Source organism: Seriola dumerili, unplaced genomic scaffold, assembly GCF_002260705.1.
Source record: "Seriola dumerili isolate Sdu_G_001 unplaced genomic scaffold, Sdu_1.0 BDQW01000024.1, whole genome shotgun sequence".
Lineage (NCBI taxonomy): Eukaryota > Metazoa > Chordata > Actinopteri > Carangiformes > Carangidae > Seriola > Seriola dumerili.
Genome location: NW_019174279.1, coordinates 1,825,964 through 1,847,430, shown reverse-complemented (window position 1 = coordinate 1,847,430; position 21,467 = coordinate 1,825,964). Strand labels below are relative to the sequence as shown.

At 39.6% G+C, this 21,467-nt stretch overlaps 1 protein-coding gene across 6 annotated transcripts in view; it reads right to left on the bottom strand.

The window, feature by feature from the left end:
• adgrb3 (adhesion G protein-coupled receptor B3) overlaps nucleotides 1–21,467 on the bottom strand; it is a 115,567-nt gene that overhangs the window by 51,225 nt on the left and 42,875 nt on the right. For 5 of the 6 annotated variants that reach the window (XM_022762872.1, XM_022762890.1, XM_022762907.1 and 2 more), the window contains exons 3-9: nucleotides 19,183–19,293; nucleotides 16,446–16,607; nucleotides 9,838–10,002; nucleotides 8,904–9,068; nucleotides 6,798–6,962; nucleotides 6,101–6,202; nucleotides 601–707 (exon numbers count right to left, since the gene is read on the bottom strand). In XM_022762872.1, the coding sequence (XP_022618593.1) occupies nucleotides 601–707; nucleotides 6,101–6,202; nucleotides 6,798–6,962; nucleotides 8,904–9,068; nucleotides 9,838–10,002; nucleotides 16,446–16,607; nucleotides 19,183–19,293 (977 nt within the window). The remainder of the gene's footprint in view (nucleotides 1–600; nucleotides 708–6,100; nucleotides 6,203–6,797; nucleotides 6,963–8,903; nucleotides 9,069–9,837; nucleotides 10,003–16,445; nucleotides 16,608–19,182; nucleotides 19,294–21,467) is intronic. The other variant, XM_022762915.1, reaches the window with a different exon arrangement.

Here is a 21,467-nt window from a genome sequence, read left to right as displayed (position 1 = left end):
GAAAGGCAGATGGAAGTGGAGGAGTAGAGGGAGTTGGATACAGGAAGAGGGGAAGGACAGAAGAGAAGAGGAGGACAGAATTATTAAATATTTTCCGGAGAGACGTATCCTTTCCTTTTTGTCCATTTCTGTTGCCCATCACTCACCATCAAAATCCGATGTCACCCATTACACATTTTGCGGTGGATTCAAGGCACATTTTCGAAAGAGGGAGAGAGAGAGAGAGAGAGAGAGAGAGAGAGAGAGAGAGAGAGAGAGAGGTCGCCTGAAGGAAGGTGCTGCTCTATTTGAACAACTGGTTTTATATGTATTATAAGCAACAGACACAGGCTTTTAATATATGTACTGTGTGCCGTATTAATACGAGTTCCAGTGGCTTACTCAGGCGTGCAGCAGCTCAGCTGTGATAGCTGTCAGGCATTTAAACAGTGATCCCGAAATAGCAGAACCACCCAATATCCACCCACATCCCCATACAAATCCTACATAGGGGTCCAACANGGGGGGGGGGGGGGGGGGGGGGGGGACGGGGGCACTGGGGATGTAATTTATGATGCATTGGAAACAGAGGCTGTGAGAGGGAGCTGACTTTGCACCTACTGATTGCTGCAAGTATCTGAATTCATTTGTTATGCATCGAGCATAGCTGGGCTGCTCCCAGAAGGCCATACCACGGTGATCCAAAGAGCAGCGTCGACTAGTGGTGCCTGTGGAGGAGGTGGAGACAGCGACAGATTTGGAGAGGAAAAGGAGTGAGGGACGGATGAGAGGGGAGATGAGGATGGAGAGTGTAGAGGTGGGGATGGGGGAGAGAGAGGTGGGGTGGGAGGTGGGGGGATTAAGACCAAAGGAGAGCCAAAGAAAGGCAGATGGAAGTGGAGGAGTAGAGGGAGTTGGATACAGGAGAGAGGGAAGGACAGAGAGAAGAGGAGGACAGAATTATTAAATATTTTCCGGAGAGACTTATCCTTTCCTTTTTGTCCATTTCTGTTGGCCATCACTCACCATCAAAAATCCGATGTCACCCATTACACATTTGCGGTGGATTCAAGGCACATTTTCGAAAGAGGGAGAGAGAGAGAAGAGAGAGAGAGAGAGGAGAGAGAGAGAGAGAGAGAGAGAGGTCGCCTGAAGGAAAGGTGCTGCTCTATTTGAACAACTGGTTTATATGTATTATAAGCAACAGACACAGGCTTTTAATATATGTACTGTGTGCCGTATTAATACGAGTTCCAGTGGCTTACTCAGGCGTGCAGCAGCTCAGCTGTGATAGCTGTCAGGCATTTAAACAGTGATCCCGAAATAGCAGAACCACCCAATATCCACCCACATCCCCATACAAATCCTACATAGGGGTCCAACATCACACCTTCCCAGCTGTCGACCTGGTGGAGTGCACTTCACACATCACCCCACCGCTCCAACACAGGTGCTTGACATCCTGAGGAAAACTCCCACAGTACAAAACATTTCCCCTGGCATCCGTGCTTCAGATAAACCCATTGCTATCTCTTGTTCTCTCTCTCTCTCTCTCTCTCTCTCTCTCCTCCTCTGTCTTTCACACACTAACACACACAGACAGAGAGAGATCAAAACCACACCTCCTACACCCACCTTCTCCACCGCTACTACCTGGTGAAGACACGAGTGCACACAAAACATCGCTATGTGCCAGGAGCGCCCATGCAGCACAATGAGACAACCCAGAGGGCAACAGGAGCGGCCCATTGCTTTACACTGCGCTGAGCATTCGTCTCCATCCAAACTGGCTTCACCTGGGAGGTTTTATTTGCTTCCTTTTGTTATGAATGTCAACACTCAAAAAAATATTTCCACATTTGTATTCGATCATGCCCCGAGTCCTCACGCTCAAAAAAAAAAAAAAGAAAAAAAAAAGAAAGAGGTGGTAACGTGTGTTTTATGATGGTTTGATACTGAGAAATTAGGGATTCACTTCAGCGTTCAGAGTGTCTTAAAGGTCATTGTAAACTGAGAGAAACTGTGCTTTAACTGAGAAGTGGCAAAAAGACACAAAGCACTAAGAAGAGGCTGAATTCAAGAATTGCTTTACACTGACAAGGATGACAGCTACTTAAAGCACAGATGAGATTTTTATGTATTAACTTGAAACACTAGTTCAATTCAACACTTACAGAAAGACTTTTTTTTTTTTAAATGATATTAGTTATTTGGCCCTTTAATGACCTGTAGTCTGCTCTCATTTTAGTATTATACTGCATGATGCAATTTTAATGTGAATTCAGCAGTACTGGAAGATACAAATTGCCCAAGGCCAAAAATCATTTTAATGTGAAATGCGTAGACCATTTTTTTTTTGTTTGCACAACAATTTTGCAGAGAAAATTCACAATTTTTAGAAAAAAAAAAAAAGGTTTATTAGCTGTACCCTATAAAACAAAACCTAACCCCACACTTGCTGCCGTTTCATAATAAAAACTGTCTCTAAGCATTACAGGAACCTTTTCCTGCACTAACCTAGACATCTCTGTCATCCTTTCTCCCATCAGTTTTGTGAATTTGGTACATTTCAACACATAAACATCTTATTTTTTTAGTTTTATATTAATATTTAAAATAAATGTTTGTCTTTTTTTCTTCAGTTATTTAGAATTGGATCCCTCTCGGGTTTGATCCACATGGTGGGATGAAACGGGGTCAGTGAGGGAAACATGAGGCTTCCACTGTGCTTTTGGACCACTCTGTCATCTGTCCTCGCATCACCAGTGATGTATGTAGAGTAGGTTGTCTATGAAATACAGGCCAGCGGATGATGTGCTTGATCAGAACCAAGGCTGCACTCCACAGAGGCATTGACCTGTCGCTGTCCAGTTTTATGGCATCCTCAACCCGGCTGCCATTAGAGGAGAATTTTTATTCAAACAATCCTTCCTCAAGACAGAAGGCTAAAACAGTGTTTACCACCTGAGGAGTTAAGAGATAAAAAAAAACACAGCCTGACAAGGATTTTGTGTTGAGCTGAATATCATCACAAATATCTTACTGGATTATTCGACTGGTTAAAGTGAATCCCTTGCATTGAAACAACTACTAGTAAACACTGAACACACGTCACAAATAAAATTCCCCCTGTAATTCTGCAGGATGGCGTCTAATTTATTTGCTAGGAGTACAGGATCATTTTCCTCTGCATTAACCTGTGATAAGTTGGTTTAATAGCTTGTGGTTCTGTTGCTTTAATTGCTGCCTCTGTCAGCTGGATGACTTGAACTTCAATTGATAATTGAGATTTGGGGCTCTCATTAGACATGCATATAAATAGCAGCAGATGAGCTTTTACATGCAAAACCTCTTGTACAAAGTAACTAGTAACTTCAGGTGTCAGTGGAGTAAAAAAGTGCACTTAAAAAAAAATAAATAAAAAAAAGCCTGAAAAATGTAAATACTTGAAAATGACAGTGTTAGACTAGATGCACATTTTAAAGGTACTCAGTACGTTTGACATTTTAAAACGTACTGGTTGTTTAGGATTACTTCACACTACACAGTTAAACCAAAAGAGTAACAGAGAAATGGAAGAATCATGTGCAATGCTGTACCTTACTGTATAATTAAAGAAATTCAGGATTCTAATTTAAAAGTGCCATGTCATGTTTTGTGTTTTAGCCCCTCACGGAACCTCAGAGTCACCCAGTCTCCTCGAGAAAGGCTGGCCAGTTAGACAGAAGGCTGCTCTAAGTTTACTTTGTGTGTTTACAAGCGTGTGAACCTTTGCTTGAGTGATACAAAGTGAACAAACTCATCTGCTGTGAGTACGTATCCTCTCCACTTTTCCTCCCCTCTTGCCTCTGGTGGCAGTTGTCATCCATGATGACCGAGGCCGCGCTGACTCCCCTGCACTGGGTGCAGTTCCTATGATGACCTTGATGACGCCAGCGACTACGGCTGAGTAGGCGCTGATGCCCTTAACACATTTGGACGCTTCACCCAAGCAGTCTTGCTGCATTCGTGTCGCACATTTTGTTACGCTGCCTGTGTTGATCAATATTTCATCTTTGTTTACCCGCTCTCAGCAGCCATTACATTTCTGACTGCCCTGAAAAGGAGGAGATCTAACCGAGAGGGGTTTGGTTTTTCTTTTCACATTTTGCTCATTGAGGGTTTTGTGAGTTTGACCTTGATCTAATTACAGGTCAAAGGTTGGGAGGTGTTGTTTTCATTTATAGTCTCATAATGTGGGCTTTGTGAAACCTCCTGACACTGGAACTGTGATTAATAGCTTTAGAAATAAACTTGACCTGCCCTGATCTATTGTCCATCATGGTCTCTTTTTTTTTTTCTCCAGTGGTCAGGACCAGCTTTGACAGGGAGGATGCTCTGTAGTTAACCGTGAAATACGTCGGCTGTCTGTTATTTTACCCTTTTATCATGGTCCTGCTCAGACATTAAAGGTCCTGGTTCTCTTGTAAAGAGATATACCACCCTCATATTATTACTGTTCATCCTGTGCATGCAGATGCTGAGATTCCACCAACACTGACAAACAGAAGAAGTTAGCTCTGATTTGCCAGAATGTGTTGGACTACAGCACTGTGTTTAAAACAGCACATCTCTGTAATGAGATCCAAATTCAGCTGCATATAGGGGGGAAAAAAAAGTGGGATAATTTGGTCTTTTAAGTGCAAGGTTCACAAGAATACATTTAATTTCCTTTTTAGATATAATTAATGCAATTAATTAATGCGATACTGCTCGGTAAAGGAAAGTAATTAGTCTGACTGTATAAAGGAGCCAAGTGTCTCACACTGACTAACTGACCTGCAGACACCTCTTGGTGTAAATGAAATTCTTAATCAGTAAAGGTGTTAAATTTCCAACAGCATCATACAGTGGAGAAGAAAAAAAAAAAAAACAAAACACAAAAAGTCCTCACTGCAAGCTGCAAATAGCTTTGTAGTGCCGAGCAGTTATTAGCCATAAAACTAATGTCAAGCCGGAAAGCTAATGTCATGCTAGTAAATCTTGCTCTCCATAACTTTGCCTCAGGTAGGCCATCTGTGAATGACAGTGTGTTTGCTGCTGCATCTAGTTTGCCAGTTAGCCACTTTATAGCTGTGGGAGAAATGTCAGTTCAGAATACCAGACTGTTTCAAATTTACCATGCGAACCCAACATGCAACTCTAGCACCCGGCAGCGCCCCACTCTTCTGTTGTCTGTCTGTTAGCAATCTGACCTTCAGCAAGAACAAAAGTAACCTGTATCACAGTAGCTTTGTTTTCATCGTCTTGCCTCTTCCCTTTTCCTTTCTCTTCTCTTCAAGAGCCGAGTGTTAGTCTCGCCCTGTTAGAGAACTCGCATCCTCTGCTCTAATGCTCTTCTCTCTGTGCACATATTAAAGCTTCTGCTTAGTGTCTGAAAGCAGACCTCAGTGTGCTTTCCTTCAACAATGCTCTCAGAATCACATCTACACCCCCCCCCCCCCCACCTCCCCCCATTCAGTACACAAGCTGTGCACTGACGGGTGCAGCCATGAGTTACATCACCGCATGTGGAAATGGGATGAAGGCATGTGTGTGCGCTTTCTTCTCAGATGTGGAAACGCAGTCTTGGTACCATGCAAAGATTAGGCAGGCGACTTAAAAAGCAAAAAAAGGCTTGTCACATTCTAAGAGGAAAGCTTTCGTTTTGTGGAAGAAGTCTGGCATTATTCCTCACAATATAGCAAAAACCAGTAACACTGTGATATGTATTCAAACACTGAAACCATGACACTAGTGTATAATTGCAGGGTAATTCTACCATTGTAAAAAGTGACAGTTGCACTTGTTGGCAAATCAGTGATTCAAAAAGACAAAAAGATCCTTTGAAAACAGGTCAAATTTAGGTGCATTAATCACACTGAATCCACACCTAACATATTAAAATGTATTCCACCATTTTGTCCCCTTTTATGAGAGAACTACTCTTTTCAGTTTACACCCACGAGATGGGTCTTAAGTGAAAGATGACAGCTCACAGTGATATAAAAAAGTCGATATCAAATCCCTGTGCACACTATACCGTTTAGAAGTTACGCAGTGATAACAAAAGATCAGTTGGAGATGTTGCTCATGTCTTTACCTGTGGCATTGGGTGGGCATCTGTTAAAGGCCAGCTCTCCTGACGGTGTCCGTCTCCACACCATCGACACTGCATAGTCCTCAGGACAAATCTCATACGGTGCTGAGGAGCAAAGTGTTGCTAGGTCAATGCAAAGAGCTTTTTCGGCATTTCCAATATGATGCAACCGTTTCTTCATTTTACACATAGTATGGAAATATAGGAAATCAAAGCTGTATAGTGTTGGTGACTAGGAGCATGCCATTCAAAGGATCATAATGAAATGTAGAATCTTTTTCAATCGCAACTTTTGTGAGTGTGTGCACTGTGTGTGTAATTATAATAAGAAGAAGTTGACTTTTTTCTTTACTCCCGAGAATGGAAGTATTAAGTGACTTTATGTCTAAGACTCTACTTTAAAAAGAGATTACTTTGAGAATCACACAGTAAGCTTTCATGATTCTTGCATTAGTCAGTATGTCTGTCACCAGTAGCTCCATTTCTTCATTTATTGGAATATATATATATATATATATATCCATACGTATTCATATCCTCTCTACAACCCGCTTATCTGCATCTCCTCTTCACATTCTGCTTTAACTGATCTTATGTAACGAAACGTGTCACTGGCTCCGCAGAGATAATTATCTCCCCCTACTTTTATCCAGCGTCTCTGTGGTCCCTCAGTTTTAAGTCTTATTATCCTTTGGCTCACCTGGACACCGTTGGTCACTGCACTTTCGGACTTCTTCTCCGGTGCCATCACACTGCTGCCCAGTCACCGCTGCCCCCTGACACACTCGGGCTCGCCTCTGCCATCCGCCGTCGCACGACTTCGAGCAGCCGCTCCACGGACCCCAAGGATTCCACTGGCCGTTGGCTAAAACAGAATCACTCCCGGTTAGAAACAGACACCCTCGGTGGCATGAAATGTGCCAATAAATGAGCAGAATATTAACTAAGATGATACATCACTATTAAGTGATTATCTAATGCTATTCAAGCTTTTAATTAGTGTGTGACATCTAAAATATATTTTTTGATTACGTTTATTTGTTCTGCCATCCATGCGTTCAGTTTGTTGATGCAGTTTGTTGGTAATATTCCAAAAACGAACAGGATTACTTTGAATAATCAGGAGGATGAATGTGTGTTTTATGGCTAAAGAAGCTATTCTGTGAGAGGTGATTATTCGCCTCACTTTGCCAATATTAAAACACATTTATGCTGAAGTTTCCAAAGCAAGCAGCATGTTTTATGCCCATGTAAAGAACACTGTTAAATTGCGCATTAGACAAAAAAAAAAAAAAACAAGAAAAAAACCCCAGATGCGCCCCTTCAGCGGTGTAGTAAATCACATGCCCTTGTCTGAAGGGAAAGATACAACACCCTGTGAGCAGGAAACACACTCTACTTTCATTTCAACCTCTCCACCTCCATTTGAACTTCGTGTCCTACAACTAACCTCTGTCAGGAATGCTTCCTGAAGAAAAAAAAAAAAAAAAGAAAGAGAAGAGAAGAGAGGCAGAAATCATTGTGATCTGTGGGCTAAAACTATCCACAAGACATTGATCAAAAATCCCAGTAGAAAGTGAAGCCTCTGCCCCACACCAGAGCAGCTGATTCCTCCGACAGATGCACGCTCATGTGTCAGCAGTGCTGGAGAAATTCTTTCAAATTTCTAACACATAACATTGACTCAAAATCCTGCACAGGCCTTTAATGTAGATATTAGGCAGGTTTTTTTCTTTCTTTTTTCTTTTTTACTTTATTCTATTTCGTTCCATTTTTTAAAAGAATGCCTGTTGCCTTTTAGCACTCTAAATTACTCAAAGACACACAGTATTTGACTATTTCTGGAAAAAATCATACTGAGTTTACCTTCCACTCTTCTTTTTTTTGTTGTTGGACAAACCAAGGCAGTGCCTCTAGAAGTCATGGACATGGTGCTGACTTGCTAAATGATGGCTTAGACTGTGTTGTCTCACTAATGTTTGATCTCTCACCTTGGAGACAAATAAGAATTGCTAAATAGGTAGGCTTCATTAAAAGAATAAATTGTATAATGCAGCCTCTCACTGTGAGGAAAACAACAGCATCTCCCACTTCATTATCATACGCACAAATTTGATTTAAAAAAAAACAAAAAACAAAAAGAAAACACACATTCACAAGCATTTACTGCTGTTTTAGTGGTCCAAGAGAGCAGAAGGTTGGCTGACTGGTTACATGACATTTCCACTGACTTTCAATTATTTGAGAGGAGTCTCTTTGCCACACACATACCAGTGAAATACAGAACAAAAAAAAACTCCCTGCTGCTTCACGCTGCTTCAGTCAAAATTGCATCAGGAGATTAGGAGAGTGTTCAGGCCCTTCATATGATCAGACAATTCAAAGCCTGATGGAGACCACTAAGCTGACATCTTTGAGCCTCTAATACATCTGTGATGTTGACAGACAGTTTGGACAGCTAACCCTGAATTATGTGAAAGGCATACAGTATATCTAACTGGATTTTACAAATCCAATTGATAGAACATGGTCTTAAACATTATTCTTGATTCTTACAACAGAGGTTCTTGCTCCAGAGCTCTTCAGTGGCCAACAGAAAGAGAAAAACAGCTCAGTAAAATCAGGCTCCATATTTAATCTCAAGTTCAATCTAAAGTTCATAGGAATGATTGTTGTACTCATGATTGTAGTAATGATTATGACTGTTGGGGGCGGAGTGTTTTCGTCATTCTCTCCCCTGTTTCAAATCATGATTTTGAATTTAGACATCAAAGCGGATATAGAATTAAGAGGCTCAGGATTTTACCTGTGCAGTCAGGATTATGGCACTCTCTGCTTTCTGCCCAGTGACCGCGACACTCAGATCCCCCATGGGCGGCCGCTGAGCACTGCCTGGTCCTCTGCTGAGTGCCATTGGCACAGGTCACCGAGCAATCGCTCCAAGAGCTCCACTCCTGCCACTGTCCGTCCACTGGGGCACCAACCACAACCCAACAAGCATGTCCCAAGTGTAGGGAAAAAAGAGGGCAGACAGAAATGGGAGGAGATATTCAGATCACTATTCTCTCTCAGATTGAAAGCCAATAAAACAGACATTAAGTGGAAAGCAAAAAAAAAAAAAAAAAAAGTCACATGACTATTTGTGGATTTTGGAAAACTGCACTGCAGCGGAGAGTCAGGCTTTGGTTTTTTTCCACAGGTTCCAAAGGCAAAAAGAAGAATAGAGCATACAGTGTTTTGAAGAATATCTTCATATTAAGATTTAGATTATTACTACGTCAAAGGCAAAAACTGCAGTCACTATTTGTTAGCTGCCTTCTATTTTCCATGTCTGAGCGAAGGGAAAGCGTCTGGGACTGAGTGGTTTTCACTGAGTCTGTTACCAGAGCAAAGCTAACATTTACTGTGTGGAAAAACTCATCATCACTAATCTGCTTACCATTCACAGGCAATGTGGGTAAGTGATTTTGACGTCAGTATCACAGTATTGACTCTCAACAGGGTTTCCTAAACCGCACTATTGTGTAAGCACTATTACTTTCAATGCACCACAAAATGCACTCATTCATTTTTTTTACTCACCTTTGCAGTATTGTATTGATTAATGATTATATAGCTGTGTATCAAGTAAACTGTGAGTTTATGGTCATACCTTTTACATTCCTCTCACCTTCAAGCCTTCATGGATAATTGTTAATACTGTTATTTTTTAAATATATTTATAGACAGACAGATAATACCTGGGCATAGGGCTATGTTGCAAAGCTTAGTCTGGGTCTCAGGTCCGTCACAGGCCCTGCCTCCATGCTGGGGAGGGGCACACATCCTAGTCCTAGTGCGGTGCCCTCGGCCACATGTGAATGAGCACAGGCTCCACGGTGACCACTCCTCCCATACACCGTGTACTGCGGGCACAGAAAAGGCGTCAGGCCTAATCAATGTCTCTGTCCCTGCTATGGCATAAACAAACCCATAACAAACGGCACTGAGCCATGAATGAAATAAAATCAATCAAAATAATTAGCAACAAAACTGGTAGTGCAACACTGAGCACACAGACAGCGTGCGGCTTCACAAAGCCTCAGCCACAAGCTTCAGTCACCTCTGGAAATCTAGTGTTCGCTGCATGTTCACAATAATAGTAGATACCAACCCCCTAACAATCAATGCTTCACACAGAGGTAAAGGTACAGAAAATGATCAAAAACACCAACCTTTCGCATGGAAGTTTCAACATACAGAACAACAACTGTTAGAATCCTGTCTTTCTAACCCAAGGTGCGGGTGAGGGGCGGCAGGTCTGCCCTCTGTTACAGTTTGTTGAGTCTTCTTGGTTGACTGGGAATCTAATAGCAGTGGACCTTCAGGTTAATATTGGCTGACAATCGTGTTGCTTACACCAACATACTAATCATGGTTACACACCAAGCAGACAGCCCTTAACCTGGCCCCAGACCTCCGAATAGCTGGCCACATTTTCTCTTTTGTCGGGTGACTGGTAATGAAATGGTCACTCAGACTAAGTATCAGCCTAGACAGCCCAAATCCAAAAGGGAATTTAATCACAGAGGAGGCTCATTGATATGCTTCATATGGTGCTTCCTCATCAGATGTATATGCCTGGGCAATTAATGCTGAAAACGTTACAAAGGCTGATACTTTTCTCTTAATTAAAATCATTCTACGTCCCATGTGGCATATTGTTATTTTTGGACACTGGGGACATGTTGTCACAACAATTGCTTGATCAAAATATTAAAATTTGAATTAAAAAAGGTACATTAAAGAGCAGCAACAGTGAAATGACCCATTTTCAAATTTTTGATCTTTGAATAAACACAAATTTAAAAAGACTTTTAATGTTAAGGATAATTTCTGTATGCTTTGATTTCCTGCAATTGAAAACTTCACTGCAGGTCAATTTCCACCAGATTCAATCACTTAAATATGTTATTAATAAATTTGTCATTCTTCCTCATTTCAGTTGATATTAAAATACATATTTTGAAATAAATACTAATTATTATGAGGTGTTCCCTGACACATGTGCATCTTTTAAACTATCGTTGTTTTTTTCCACATAATCTTAAACAATAGCTGAATAAACCATTCCTTTTGCATCGCGCATCTTGGTTAGTGTGTGATCTTAATTGGGTTCCCTTTGACAGATGGTGAGTCCTCACTGCAGAGACTATTTGCTATTGGCTCAAAGTTTTACTTCGGAGAGGGAGATATGGAAATCTGAGAGGCAGACAGAAGTAAGTACACTTCCTGTCTTGTCTTGGCACTTGCAGTGTTCCTACAAATGTAAATGTAATGAAATAAAAAGGCAAACACACTTGGTTCAAAATGTAAAAGTTTAACCTCTGATATTAGTTTCTGTAGCAACTGCTGGCTTCTTGATCCCAGCGACAACTGAGAGCATTAAAAGGCTCCAAAATGAACTTTAAGGGGATGGAAATTGTATCAAACCCAAATCGCACTGGAGCAAGTATCAGAAGTACATATCTACTAAAGATATATGCTGTGCACAAAATACATTATAGTTGCAAAATCCTTGTTCTCTAACCATCTACAATGGCGCATATAGGGAATTGCAACGGGAATAACAGTCTGATGTGGGTGCAGCCGTGTATATACATTTTCAAGTGTTTAAAGATTGGCACAAAGTAAAGGGCAGAATTTATGGAAATTGGCGGCAGACACAAAATATCTAGTGGCCTTTTATCATCTGATTGCAAATGGGATTTAAGACCTTGGAAATCTATGTCTGACTACTTTGTCCACAGGGAATTTATGGTTCCTCCTCGGAGAGGTCACCATCTTGTGCAGAGGCTTAAAGTTGCTGCAGTACGATAGTTGGATCTCAGGATCAGTTGTGGAGTAGCTCAGGATCATGGAATCAAGCCGATGGTTCGCCATGAGGGAAGCCACCGTCTGTCCCAGCCCCTGCCTCTAGGCGCTGCTTTGATGCTCTTAGCTAAGTGTCCCGTGGTGGCTGAAGCATTTACTTTGAAAGTTTGAGTTCAAAGCAGGCAGACACCACAGCTAGCAATGATGGAATAGGATTCTGCTTCTTTGTGTGTTTTTTCTCTGAACTGTGGCCATGATTTACAGGGACAGCCGTGAGCAATCGCATTGTGCTGTGAGAGGTGAAATTCTTGGATCAGCACAAGATGGTGGCCAAAGAAAATACATTTGCCAAAAATGTTCTTGTTAATTTGTAGTAAGCTGGGATTTGGTTGTCCTTCTCATATCATTCCAGCAAGGTTTTACCTTTTTAACTTGTTAGCCTGCCTCTTGTGCTCAACTGTATTCACCATACAGTATTTTTTAATTCGTTGCAGAGTGCCATCTCTTATTTGCCTCAGAGCTGTTTGGAGGCTGCTTCCACTGACACTATCACTTCCACTAACAGCAATATCAAATCCACACTGATAAGCAGAAAGCTGCAGTTCAAGGCTGCTTTATGCAGAGTTGCACTCGGCTCTTACATTTGCACAATGCAAAGAAATTAACGGTAGAAAACCTTTTGTAACACAATAGCTCATCTTTTTTCATATAGTACTCAGAAATGGTTTCAGAGTCCTTCAGGTTCACGGAGCTTCTCTAATAAAGAGCCACTTCTCAGAGTACGAGTCCTAATCAAGTTAAAAATGTCATACATGGAGTCATTACTTATTAAATAAGTGCTGTTCTGTGAAATTAAACCATGCTTTCACAAGATTAACTCATGATCTTGATTTTCTTTTGAGTTTGAAATTACACTAACAAACTTGGCTTTCAAGAAATGACTTTAATGTTTATATTTTCAAGTTTTCAGGTTTAATTGGCTCAAAGTCAAATGTAATGTTCAGATTAATATCTCAAGAGAATATGTCTGCGCTGACGTTTAGCCTACTTACAAGACTCATGTCTAATCATTATTGGTTTTTTTTAAATCAATAGTAAAAAACAGAAATTTTGTTTTTGATTTGTCTTCGAATTGCACTGATTATACTTGACATGTTTGCATGTTTGTCACTTTTGCTTTGTGCCAAAGTGTTTTTTATTTTGATACTTTTTAATTTATTAAATAGGGCGTCGTCTTATGATTAAGATGGCAAAAATGTTTTCTGCTGATAAAAACATTTCTCAAGCCTTGGCTTTTTTGTTTGCCCATGCCTTGTTTCCAATGGAGGTTTTGGCTGCTTATACTAATTACCCAGTTTTTACTCTGGAACAAAATCATTAATGCTGATGCTAAACATTTCACATTGTGCAGACCAACCAAACATACTGAGCAGCAGATGTTTAGTACAGCTAAAATGTAAACTTCCATGAATCTGAGCCATATCAATGTTTGTATAGGCTAGTATAGGCAATATTCTGTCCTAAATTATAAATGTTGTTACATGTTCAAGGCTGTCATTATTCTAGCCTACCTATACTATCAACAAATCCCAGACAAGGCTAAAACCAACACATTAATCCCACTGACAATCAGCCACAATCTGAAAGGGCTGCTTCCTTAGTGGCGCAGAACTCCACTGTCGGCCCACATTCATTACAGATGTCTTCTACCATTACACGTGGCTGGCATACAGTATAACTTCACTGCAATCAGCGCGACTTTTATTGTGAAAGAAATCCACAGGTGCATTAATATCCTGTGGAGGCGGATGTTGTCGGGAACACGGACACGGTGAACGAGCGTGTGTCGAGGTGCTACTTATTGCTTTTGCTAGTTAAAGCCAAAACTAAGCCGTGCTAACTGCAGTGCCGGGAAATCTCACCCAGGTTTAAAGGTATGTCTCTTTCATGTGTTTTGTGGCAGATGTGGTTGACAGTGGAGTTCTAGGACATGGTGTCATGAACTTTATCAGCTGCAGCTAAACAGACGGTTTCTCCCTTGTTGCTAGGCACACACGAATTTTAAAACTGAAGATGTAGAACAACCCTCACCCCAACCAGACCAGACACTGTTAAATGTTGACTGTGTTGTAAGAAAGAATAAATATTAACACAAATGAAAGTAATTTTTTAAAAGTTTAGCACCCTCAGGAGGACGGAATAAGAATAATAAACATGTTTTACTCCTGATTTTGCATAATGTTTGTTTAAGTGTGCAGTGTTTTAATAACAAAGGGGAGTGTTAGGTTGATAAATTGAGAGATTAGTTAATATTAACAATTAACTATTTATATATTTCCCAACAGAATAATATTGAAAGCTGATGCTGACCTCAATACTTTATTCTCTGCTACAGTATAAGAACTTTTAATTCTGTATTTGCTCTGAACGTTGGCACTGGATGCAAATCCTGCACTGCAGACATGTCAAACATCAACAGAATTCCTGTAGACAGGACTGCTTTTTGTCTGAATAACTGCTCTACAGTTAAGAAGGAAACGAAGAAAAAGCCGTGGGTGCTGCTGGTTGATCTAAAAAGGGGGGGATACTCATTCAAAAGGGATATTTTATGAAACAGAAATGTTGCTGTATTTTGGCAGATTCATTGTGTTGGATGAACAGGATCACAACTTGTATGAGGGCCCAGAATTTCTAACAGCATGCTTGATCTGCCGCCTGCAGCGCCTCAACCATTGTTCACAGACGATGCTGGTGTTTTCAGTGATGGTGACTATAAGGTAAGGTTCCTTTCAGACTGCAGTGATGTGTCTTTAATTTAAGCGTGCTCTATTTTGGAGATATCCTTTTGCCTTGGCATACTATAGACATTTTGAAGAAGCGGATCGATCTGTCTGCCTTTCAGAATATTAGATATGGACTCTGTGTTTCATGTGGCACCATGCCAGGTGGGATTTTTTTTTTTACCAGTTTGCTTCTATAACTAAGTAAACTTTGTTCTATATCAGCTGTATTTATTCAGATGACTTGGAGAAACAAACTCTATGATCCCAGTACTCGCGTTTTAATATAAATAAGTGAAGAGAAAAACCATGATTTTTTTAGATATCAGGCAATGCAGTATCAACTCTGCAGGACTACAGTACATTTCATATGGTCTAACTAATAACCCATGAAACAATACAGTAAATTATGAATAGTGACGTTTTAGAAATGAAAAAGACTCTCATCTTATTTTCTCTAAAAAAGAAAAGTTAACACAGTGTAACTCCTTGTGAGAAAAGTCAAAATTGCTTTAGTGACTTCCCAGAGTTTTATGGCCCAGTTATTTGGTGATAAGTGTTTCTGCTTTATTATGTGAAAGAAAGTTCTGGATCCACAATTAGCCATGAGCAAACGCCTAATGTCTGCCGGTCTTGAGATAAATCAAGGACAATAATGAATTCACATGGGTAGCTCTTTAAGTTCTGGTTTTAAATTAATAATAATTCTTCATGGAAATGAATGCATATACCTGGAATTGGGCTGTGTAGCTTTTTCTTTTTTTTCTTCTTGAGAAATAGGAGGTTTAATGCTGTCTGAGCTAAATATTAATGGCCAGAGAGGAAACACACCAAGAGTGGTATTTAAAAACTGTTCTCATGAAATGACTCATTCTCTATTTAGCTCTAAGTGTCCACGCAAAGTAAGAGAGTGACCCTTTTGAAAACTGCCAACTTCCCATTTACACATGCCGCATCTAAAAATGAAGTGCAGTACATCCTAGATCAGACTGTCAGAAGATGGAGCTTGCAGTATTTTTGATCAGCCATAATTAATTAAGAGTGTGTGATGCAGTCTCAGAAGCACTACACTTAACAGCGCCATCAAATATCTTGACTAAACATGAGTTCAGAATCTCATTAGGAAATCAGCATATTTGTCTGTGTAAACATTCCCAGAAATGGATAATGGTGACTGGTTTAGAACGACACGCTGTCCTACCAGATGCATACTGACAAACATTAGCGCTCTGCAATCACCAGTCAGAAAAGCATCTGATGCTGATACCTGACTACCAGTGACTCATCTGCCATGCCATCATGGGTTGAGGAAGAAATGCCTTACAGCGTGTTTGAAGAAACGCTGCCAAGCTATTTTAAAATGCACGGCTGACCTTCAAGAAATGAAGCTGATGACATATCAGTATCTACTGCTCCCCAAGCTCCATACAGAACCACATGTCATTAAACCATTTCAATGCTGATGAATTGCCTTACAGTTACATGAAATGGAAAACACAAAAGTGATTATGGAAAAAAAGAAAAACACATTCACAAAATAACATTAAAAAAGAAAGCATCAGGTCAATCATAATAATAATATCTACAATAATGATAATAATACATTCTTAAATAGACACATTGAAAAATTTGTTAAAACACAGCAACACATTTCCTCCCATATAAACAACAAATGAGCAAAACATTAATATTCAAGAATCTGCGGCTAACACTACCTGGACAAGGGGCAGTGTTATTGCAAACCCTTGATTCTCTTAAAGGGCCGCTGCAGTGTGTTCCGTATGGTGAGACACATGTTCTTGTTCGCACCTGCGACCCTTGACCGCATGTTACAGAGCATGAGCTCCACTGGGACCACTCCTCTGCACCTGATTCACCTGTGTGGGAGAAGGGTGACACTAGTTAAATGCAGCAATATGGTCCTGGGGCAGGGCTAACAGGGTGGGGTGGGGCAAGGTGGGCGGGGTGGAGTAAAAATGGGGGAGGGCTAACATGAGTCACGTTGGGGTGAGGTGGGGCCTTTAAGACTTACAAGAACACTATTGTACCGTCTATGCTGCCTTTATGTGATCTTTGATAAATACTGAATTGGCAGCTTCATTCTTCTGACTGGTGGTTTCGTTTGCATGCAGCACAATAAAAGTGTTGTGTGTGTGCAATCACTGAGAGCAGTTGCATTAACAGTGGTCCTTATAGTGTAAGAGAGATGTGTAAATCAATCTTTTTTTTTTTTACGACAAGTTTAAATGTGCATTTATGCAAAGATCACAGAAAAGGCTTAGCTATGATTATAAGAATGAACATCTAACTGTTTTACTTCATCTTTGAAAAATAATTCATGCATTTCTTTGAAACCCAAGAATATGTTTAAACAAAGTGAGGAAATCAGCATAAACAAACAAAATCTCATAAGAACATGGTGACATGCAAGAAAGACAACAGCTGAGAAAATAAAATGGATTTTAATGGATGTTAGTTCAGAAAGAGTTCAGAGATGTGGATTCCCTTGCACTGCAGCAAACTATCTAGTTTCCTTGACAACAGTAGAGCAAATTCTGTGTTTTTAGACAATGGATCCAAATAATTTTTGAATCCATCTTAACCTGTTAACTCCCAGAGGTAGAGGAAAATGAGGAAGTTAGCTGATTTTATTCAGTAAATCACAGCCATTTTCATGTGTGTGAATGTGGCTCCAAGCAGACTGTTTTCAATATATTCAAATTTCAATTGTGAGTGCCCAGAAGGAAGCGTAATGGGGAGTATTTAAGCCACAGAACGAAAATGGATTCTGTTTCTATGGTCCAGGCCTTTGAGCCCATATGGAAATTTTTGGCAAGCAGACTTTGAAGTAGTTTAACTCTGCGTGCAGACAGATTGCCATTGAATAATCATATATAGCATAGCAGTTAGTGAGGAAGATGGCCTTAGTTGTTACATTCATCTCAAGATATCTTTTGAGTGAGGTTAAAAAGACTAATAAGAAGAAACAGCATTGAGCCTTTCAATCTTCATGGTCCTAAAGGGTCAAATATCAGAATGCCATGAAATGCTAAATAAAGTTGTATATTATGATGAGGCAGTGGGGTGATTTCCAAAGCCATGGTAGCCTAAATGAAAAAAGTAATACATTATTTGGTGACAAGGGAGTGGACAATCAAATTCCTACATCAGAGTAGTCACCGAATAATTGATGTTTGATTATGTTAAACCCTCAGGTGAAGTATTCATTCTCTTTGAGGCTTTATGCATTAGAGGAATAATTTAATACAGAGAGGAATAGTTTCAATTGCAGCTCTGAATACATTTATGTCACTGGAAGTCATCAAATCATATTAGAATTTTAAGCACAATATGCTTTAAAGTATTTTCTCAACTTGTAATATCAAGGACACATAGATTCAGCCAAATAGGGATCTAAAAACCTTGCCCTTAATTTTTCAGATCATAAAATAGACTGAAAGGTGGATCAATTTGTTAAATGAGGCAGTACAGGGAGAGTAAATTGTGTGAGAATGAGAAACAGAAAAGCACGGCGATGCGACTGGACAGGGAAACAACATATCTCACAGCGTGTGTAAAATGGAGAGGTGTTAATGAGTATATGTTAGTACCGGTACGTATGTATGTACAGTATGGTGTGTCGCAAATTAAAATGGTAATGAAAGGATTTTTTTTCAATGACAGCAATTTAAATGGAACAACACATGAAAAAAATTAAAACATTTCCCAAAAATCAAAATAAATAATAATAATAATAAAAAAAAAATCTTAATAGCAGCTACATCTAAACCCACCCACTGGAAAAAAAAGTGTGTTCTGGACAGATTTAAATTAAAAATAACTAAGTAATGAAAGCAAAATTAAGGATTTGCTTTGACATTGCTGTCACTTATTTCAATACTTTGTGATTTTATTAAAAATGCTAAGGTGATATGTTGTAAATGTCATTATGAATTTAAATAATTTCAGCGTTTTTTAACTTGATTAAGCCATATAGCTTCATTTTATCTCTAAGGGCAGTATCTATCAGTTCAACCTTTGCCAAGTATGTGTTTCATATTTGGCTGAAGGGGTGGGTTTTTCATCGAATGACATTTAATTTATCACGCCTTGAAGGAAATGATTAACTACATCAGGGCCTTAGTTTTAAACTGCTGTTTAATTAATGTTCCATGAATATACTGTAAGGGTAATTCACTTGCCAACTCACTATGTGACAAAAAAAACAAACATTCCCACAAAACCCAATTATGTTCTATAGTCAAAGTAAATACTGAGAGAGAAATGGGAAATTTATCTTCCTACTTCATATGTAGCAATAGAGCATGAGTATAGGAAAAAATAATAATGCAAAACATTTCCACTTAAAAGGTGCAGTACAAGAGAGAGCATGCATGATGAAATTAAGTTTAGTTAACAAAATAAAGTAAAGAAACATAACTATTGTATTACCAGTTTGTGCCATAAATTTAGCAGATTCAGCTTGCTCCTGCAGGGCCTTTGTGTCATGAACTGATCTTGGCCGCTGACTTTTTACTGTATGCTCTCCGATCATTCCATATTCTATGGGACAAAATAGAGGTTGATATGAAAGCTAGGCTTAAACATGATCTTCTGAGAACAAAAGCTTATTACATACTGTTTTTCAGGATGTTCGAAGCAACTGCAGTACATGGCTAGAAACAAAGACCACACAAGTTTGTATTTAATTTGTCCGTTTCTCTAGGGCATAGAACAATGCAACGAATTTATAAGGGTGAGTTGGAAGTATTAATTGAGCTTGAAAGCACAGCGTAGACACATAGCAAACATGCAAATAAACTCACATTGGTTTTTAAGACTCTAAACACTTCATCAGACCAGCTCCCTCCCTCCCCACCCTCCTGCACACCCAGAAAAGAAAAGAAAAGGAAATGAAAGTAAAAATGTGTAAGCCATCAGAAAGCCACAGAGGAGGGGGTCATGGACATAACATGCTATTGATCCACAGTTTCCTCAACAGTTTGTCATCTTTGTAGGATTTTTTTAATTTTTATTTTTTTGACCCAGTCCATATTGTGAGCCTTTGTAAAATTAGACAAATGTATTCTGAGCTGTATTCATTACAATGCATGCCCTCTTTGTTTCCCATAGAGGGACAAAGAGACAATGAGTTCTGATGCCACACTGAGAAAAGTGATGCTAGCAATATTGCATTGAGTTCATAATTTGCATCAGCTGTTTTAAGTCAAAGCGACACACTGTAAAACAACTGTTATATTTTACTCACTTAAATAGCTCATGCAAATTGCTTTTGAACTGCTTTGATTAAAAAAAAAGAACTAGCATTACTTTTGCCAGTGTGGTCCTAATGAGGTGATTATATCATTTGCAAATAGGCAATGCAGGTGATGCATCAACAACAAATTCACACATAGCTTATGTTAGTACATTAGACAATACAATGCATCAGCCATTGATAGGGAGGATGTTTAAATCATCACTTGTACTATAGTTTGTAGCCTCAGATTCCTGTTTCTTACAGCAGACTGTGAGTGTAGAAAGACTGACCTCCCTGCGCAGTGAGGCCTAGAGGAGGAAATCTGTCATCTCGTCTGATCATGTTCCACTGAAAGCTTAAATTTTATGACTAATTACATGGTAAATCACTTGACTACAAAAAAATAAATAAATAAAAAATGGACAGCTGTTTGATCTGCGCATCAGACTGTTGGCATTAACCAAATCATATCAACAAACATGTTCCATGATTGGATTAAGCAAAAATAAATAAATAAATCAAGACAAAAAAAGTGTCAGCTACATTCAGATAACAATCCCTTCCCAGTATAACAGCATCAGGAAAACTGTGCTGGTGCTTACATTAAAAAAAAAGGTATATTAAGAGGGTATAATGATAGGAGAGAAAGCGACCAGGTAGAAACAAACATTGCAGCCTTTTGATGCTGATTTGTGTCTTCAGGACCATGACTGCACAAAGTAATGAGCTCCAGAAGCATGTTCAAAGGTCTTTCACTCTGATTTGATCATGTCCACATCTGTTTTGCTCAAATTAAGCAGAAAAGCACAGTGTGAACCTTGCGCCCGACAAAGAATGTGTAGGTCCACTGGTGTTTGGACAAACAGTGGGCAGTTGATCTAACGGTCAGACCTGTAAGGCTAACTACTGTAGATACTTCGACATGTTATCCCTTTACTGTGTTTGGTGCTCTACCCTGTGGTGTTTTGGATCATGAACCGATTCCCCCGTTTGGCAAAGTAAAAGCGCTGTCAGATTTAGTCAGCCTGAACGTCTGCTACTATATAAAAAAGCAGGGCACACTGCTGTTTAATGAATTTATACAAATGAAGCTTAACACTAAAAGCTATAAGATAGCATTAACACTTTCATGCCACTTCTGCTGCTCATTAGGAAAATGACATGGCTTCTTTTAATGCTTCTACTTTTCAGTAACATTCGATGTTAATAATGCAAAATATGTGCAAATCAATATACAATCCACTGTTCTGTATTCCATAACCAGGCAACTACAGAGCTTCAGAGTTTTGTGCGATTCTCGGTATATACTGTACTGAAAGGAAATAATTCCTGCCTTGCCCCTTTCTCCTATTATTTACATTTAGAAGCAACATTAATGTAAAGGTGCCTGTATCAAGGAGGACATGCTGTACTGTACATGGTGCTGGAGGCTGTTTCATTCTATATTGTCCTTTTTAAGCACCAATCAACACGACTG